The sequence below is a fragment of the Leptosomus discolor genome, chromosome 8 (genome assembly GCF_034619465.1).
Source record: "Leptosomus discolor isolate bLepDis1 chromosome 8, bLepDis1.hap2, whole genome shotgun sequence".
NCBI lineage: Eukaryota > Metazoa > Chordata > Aves > Leptosomiformes > Leptosomidae > Leptosomus > Leptosomus discolor.
Genome location: NC_141398.1, coordinates 40,165,870 through 40,171,869, shown reverse-complemented (window position 1 = coordinate 40,171,869; position 6,000 = coordinate 40,165,870). Strand labels below are relative to the sequence as shown.

Below are 6,000 nucleotides of genomic sequence, written 5' to 3'. Positions count from 1 at the left end.
CAAACCCTGGAGAAGTGCACGGGTGTGTCAAAACTCCCACGTTTTGCTCCGCAGAAGAGGGCTTACGTCACACAAGTGTCTCCCATCATCTGGCCTGATGCAACAAGTATAAATCACCATACCACCTCTCATCATGAAGCCCCCCAGTTCTGACCCAGCTGCTACACAAAATTTGCTCAGAGCACGCTGTGATAGAGACAGTTTCTCCACTTCAACCACTATCCCTCCCAAATCCCCCATGCCTGAGAGCAAGCCTCAGGTTTGTGTGACAGGCCAATATGCTGCAATCAGGACTGATCTCAAAACATCCTCCCAACACTCAAGGTCACACCAGGGTTTTACAGTAACATTACCTTCACATTAACAATGTTTTTAACACCTTCTACCTGCCTGTGAAACAAGGTCTAGCAGCAACAACTGGCTCAACTCTAGAATTACTCTAAAGTGAAACATTGCTAGTCATTTGCTGTTGCTTAGCTTGCACAATCAAGTGGAGCTGTCTCTTTGCAATGGCTGTGTTCAAATCCCATAAGAATTCCAACAGCTTGCCCTGGAGGAGAACCTCCATAGGCACAAACTGCAAAACTTGCTGGGGAGACTCCGTGTCCAGTAAAGAGCTCATTAGTTTGTTCAGATGCTGCAGATACTCAACAACTGGATTTGGGAGGCCTCGGTAACCAACGCACAGCAAAGCAGCACTAGTCTTTAGTGGTTCATGGGAGGTCGGACAAGCAAACGTGATGTATCTGAAACAGCAATGCAGTACAAAGATCAGGCCAGCTGTGAAGCGTGTAAAACAGGAAAGAATAGGCAAAATCAATGCATCTCCCATTGTAAGCTGATTCAACGAATGCAGAACACACTCCAAAAGCTGCTGCTGGTACTTTGGTTCTCCATCGTAAAGCAAAGAGAAGCTGAAAGTCAGCAGCGTGGCCGAGTCCAGCAGCTTTATTTCCATACTGAGTTGGCTTTCAGTACCACAGAGGGATGGCAAGTCCACCACAAGGCACCTGAATTGGTCACTGCATCTTTCATTTAGCAGTTCCTGATGACACCTGGAAAGATCAGACACTTCTGCCAGCATCAGTTCCCCAGGAAGAACTTCACACAAGTGACAAGTCTGCAGCATTTGCCTGCTTTTCAGCTTCCTGCCCACCACTTCGTTCATAGCTTCATTAAGATTTTCCAAGACTTGACCATCACAAAATGGAGAACATTTTACCATTGGTAGTCTTTTCCCTTCCAAAATGTACCACAAACTACACTCAAGGTTAGAAGACGATCCTTCCAAGATGCACATTTTACCAACATTATTAAAACTATGTTCTTCAGCCCAGTGATTAAGATAGCCCTTTGCCACTTTATCATTCCATGTCAGGGTTTCCATCATCTTCCTTTCATTGTAAGTACTAAAATACTTGTTTCTTTGCCCAAACCATTTTGCATTCATGCTGCAGCCAGTCTGAGCTTTCTTGACAAGCCAGTTATTTCTGGCAATGGGTTTCATATGAAGCCTTTGCATAAATAACTCTACTGCACAATCTCTTAACTTGTTCAGTTTTGCCTGCTCTGCTTCTTCCATGCGCTCAAAGAGATGGATGTTCTCAGAGATAGTCTCTACCTGGCACTTATGGAAGAATATGCAACACTTTTCATGTACTTTAAGAAAAGATTCTGGCAGCATATGCTGGGGAAAAAGTGCTTTGTTGACCATTTCTGTTCCAAAGTTCTGTATCATCTTAGAAAGCAGCAGATGAATGCTTTCTCTGCCCATATAACGAAGACAAATCACATAGGCTTCCGAGTTTCCAGCTTTGCTAGTGGCTGGCTTAAAGACATGGACCTCCTCAAAAGAGCAGTTTAGCAGGAAGAGCAGATTGGTAGAACAGTGTTCAAACAGTGTGAACATCTTCAAAACAAAGGATCCTCCAGTGCCCAGGATCATTAGAGCAGTGACTGTTTCACAGTAATGGAGGGGTGAGACAAGAGCCTCCTGTTCACCTGGATTTCCCTGGCAATCAAAGCTGCCATCAGCAGTTACCAAGTGAACCGTGGCCATATTACTTACAAAGTTCTGAAGTCCTGTTAGATGCTTCAATGTCATCACATCACCAGTGTTATCTGGGCCAAAATACCACCAAGGCAATGTATTCGCTATAAGACGGTCATCCATGATCATCATAAGGGTGTCATTTGCTTCATGATACGGGTTTAGAGTATTAGCCACCCAATTCCAGTCACAAGGGACATGGTGGGATTTCAAGTAGTGATTGAGGCTGGCTATAAAAGCTCCAGGTGCTTCACAGAGGTGGACAGAATTCAGTTCTCCATCCTGAAGAGCTTCTTCAGGGAGAAGAGGAAAACTGCACAGGATCTCATGAAACTTGCACCACGCCTGGGTACACAGCTCAGCATTCACAGATTTCTTCACATGAGGAATTATTTTCCCCGCTTTATTGGTAAACGAGGTGTGCTGATGCCATTCATTCAGGTTCTTATCACTCAGTTGATTCTTCACTTCATTCATGGAGTCCTTCAGAGCCAGCAGCGAGTCAAATTCCTTGTGATCGCATATAAAAGCATCACTGGGATCTGGGAGCTGCCATTCATTATTCACTGGTTTAGTGTAAGTAAACTTCTTCACAAAGAGCTTCTCAATTTCAGAAACAATTTCAGGACTGAACTTTTCAAGGGTTGTAGTCTGGTCAACAAAAGGCTTCTTACATTTGTTCATTCTTGGAATGATTTATAACCTGCAGAACAGCACAGGAGAAAAAACAATGTCACTCCAACCATACATGTACATAAATAGGCAAAGTTTAAAAAAATTTCTCCTGCTTAAACTCTGTATTCCCAAATAGGAGAGAAATGCTTCACAGAAATCATGCACCAATGAAGAAAATAAACAAGGGCTATTCTGAATAAGGCTGTTTGGAAATCAGGAGGTTCACAGGTTCAATTGTCCTTCATGCAGAGTAAGTGAAGAAGAACTGGCTGCTGCTTTGGCTCTTCACTCCCTGAATACTCTGCTTGCTCTGTAGGTCTAAACACTTAAATACAGATATCTCGGTCACAAAACAGAACATACCATAAGCTATAAGATTAAACAAGTGGCCCAGGAATCTTTTCACCTGATTATGGTAGTATTTATCCAAGAGCTCAAAGTAGGGAGAGTGGGGTGCCACAAGCAAAGGCAGCTTTGAGAGGGAGCACAGCTGCTCCCCCTATTTCCCAACAGCCAACCCTCACACCTCTTCCATCAAACCCAGTGTGACACTGGGAGAGCCCCCTTGATAACAGTTCCTTAGCTGAAGAGACCCTGGTGAGAGGCTTCACACCAGCCTGCAAGCAAAATGCCTTTCCTGTGGTCAGCGTTACAGCTCTCTGCCAGGCCACCGCAAATCCTTACACCTAGCCTTCCCTCCCAGAAAACCGATAAATCCAAAGTGAGAAGAGACCTTGTTGCATCCGTGGTCAATGTTAACTCATGATTGATACTAAAGAAGAAAGCAATGTGAAGAGTTGTGCTTTGAGTGAATAAAGGCAGACTAACATGAGCATACTCAGCACAAAGCTAATGAGTCTGGTGCCATCTGCTCCAATGCACAGCACAACACACAGCACAAAGCACACAAGGCAGAAGTTAGGTTCACTAACCAGGTATCAGCCAGCATCTATTGAAAACTAAGAATCACAGAATCATTTAGGCTCGAAAAGACCTTTAAGATCATAGACTCCAACCACTAAGCTAGCACTGCCAAGTCCACCAATGTTCATTTAAGAAAAATAATTGGATCAAGCTTACCGCAAGAGACAGGAAATCCCTCAGCATATCATTTTAGTCATCCTGCAAACCATCCCATTGCTTTGGAAGCAAAACATAGTGATCTTAAGTGTTGCAAAACAGTTTAGTGGGGGGGAAAAATGGGATTAAAATTGAAAGAGTTGAGAAACATTAGAAGCAAACAGGACAAAGAAGGAGCAACCTCAACACTTTTCTCCTTGAATCCACATAGCATCTCAGGCCACAGCCCCACGACCATCTCCTCTCATAACCACCAGCCCGCTGAGGAGGAGCATGGAGTTAAGTGTATACAGGTTAAGTTCCATTTCCTCAATTCAACTGCCTTTCAATAAGCATATTTAGTTTCACTTTCCTTTATGGAGATTTAATAGCTTTATGGCTTAAATCTAGTCCTGTCTCACAACATCTGCTGGGGAGAAGATGAAAACTAAGAGAAACACAGGAAACCACTGTGCCCTAAACCAGCTTTACTTCATTTTTAAATACCAACTATAAGCATGGACTTTTAATTACAGGTCACACCAGCAAATCCCTAAACAAGCTACCATCCAAAGCATGACAAGGAAACAGGCAGACAATCACATGCTTTTTCTTTTTTACAACTATGTCCAGTCCCCATTGGCCTGGACTATTCAAGCCTCCTAAAGAGCTCTGGACTTCTCCCTACCCCACAGCTCCTCACACATCCCAGCGCCGGGCAAAGACCCGCGCCCCGCACACCACCTCCCTCTCGGATCGGCCCTACCCAGCAGCCAGCCCCGGCACACGCTGGGGGCTCACCGGGTCGAGGCACCCCGTGGAAAGCCGCTCTCCCCTTCCCGCCCGCCGCCGTGGTACAGCCCGTCCCCCCCGCCGCTGCTTCATAGCACGGCCCGGCCGCCTCCCTCCGCCCCAGCCCCTCGCAGAGCCGCGCCCGGCCCAGGCGTCTCCCCGCGGCGCCCGCTCGCTACGCGAGGCCGCGGCTTCCGCGCGGCCTAGAGGAGCCTCCGCGCTTACCCGGCGGGCTCCGGCAACGCGGCGGGGAGCGAAGCAAGCCCGGCCCCCTCGCTCCGCCGCCCGGCCCCGCAGCCTCGCCCCGGTCGCTCCCCGCCGCCCTGCCCTTTCTTCAGCGGGGAGCCGCAGGCACCTCCCCCCCGGGACAGGAGGGCTTTTGTTTGTTTCTTTTAAAATAAATATGGAGGGGCTTTTCAGCAGCGGAATGCCTGGAGTGCCACTCATCACTGTTACTACTGGGAAAGGGTGAGGAGCAACGAGGCCCCATATTCCCCAAGCAAAGGCTGTTCGGGCAAGAGGCAGGTCGCTTGCTCATGGCCACACCATTTCATTCACAGGAGCTAACAAGCAGGCTGCTTTTCACCAGAAAATCCTGCTCATTTGAGCTGGCTGGCTTCTGCAGGGCACAAGCAGAGGAGCCACCTCCCAACAGCAGTACAGCACAAAAGAAACAAGAAGCATTAATAGAAGTTATTCAACTACCACTTACCACACGGTAATACTTACAAGTTGTCCAGAGAAAAAACAGGAAGAAAGCTTTGTTGTGATGTGCTAGCAGCCTGTTGGAGAGAAAGGGCTGGGGCTCCGTGCTCTGCATCTTTTTTCTTAAAGACTTGGGGTGTCTGCCCTCCAGAACCAAATACAGCTGACCAAGGAGCCAAGCCAGAGCAAAACATCATCATCTCCCAGCTCTGCAGACACCACATCTCAGCACATGCTCTCTAGGCCAGTCTCCATCTCCAGAGTCAGCAGTGATACACCTCAAGAGTTTGCTTTGACCTCTGTAACCCACAAGATGATATTTAAGACGACTCTTGCACATAACCCACTTTGCTGCCCTTTCTAAATGCCCAGAAGGCTTGTTACACCCAACTTGGGTTAGCAGGAGGCAAGAGTCTTGAAATATTAACATAGCAATAACAAGCAGAATCGAGTGTCCATTGCAGCATCCCTGGAAATGCACATACACTTTCTAGACAACAAACCAGCATCTAATCTACAAGCAGAAGGAGGAAAGTCAAAGCAGATTAATTACTATAGCAGACAGAGGGTGCAAGCTGCTCTCAAGGTTTTAAAAATTGCAGGGATTTTCCTATACAGAGGTTAGGGAATAATGCACTCCCCAGCCCATTTAGGAACAACCAACCAACGATGTAGCATGAGTTAGCAGAAATCCTTTCATTTTAATGCCAGACTTGCTG

General features: G+C 46.8%; 1 protein-coding gene across 1 annotated transcript; it reads right to left on the bottom strand.

Annotated features, from left to right (window-relative positions):
- Window positions 1–425: 425 nt before the first annotated feature.
- Window positions 426–2,734, bottom strand: CMTR2 (cap methyltransferase 2). The gene has a single exon (XM_009953952.2). It carries the CDS (start codon window positions 2,732–2,734, stop codon window positions 440–442), a length of 2,295 nt encoding a protein of 764 aa, XP_009952254.2. The 3' UTR covers window positions 426–439.
- Window positions 2,735–6,000: the final 3,266 nt, after the last annotated feature.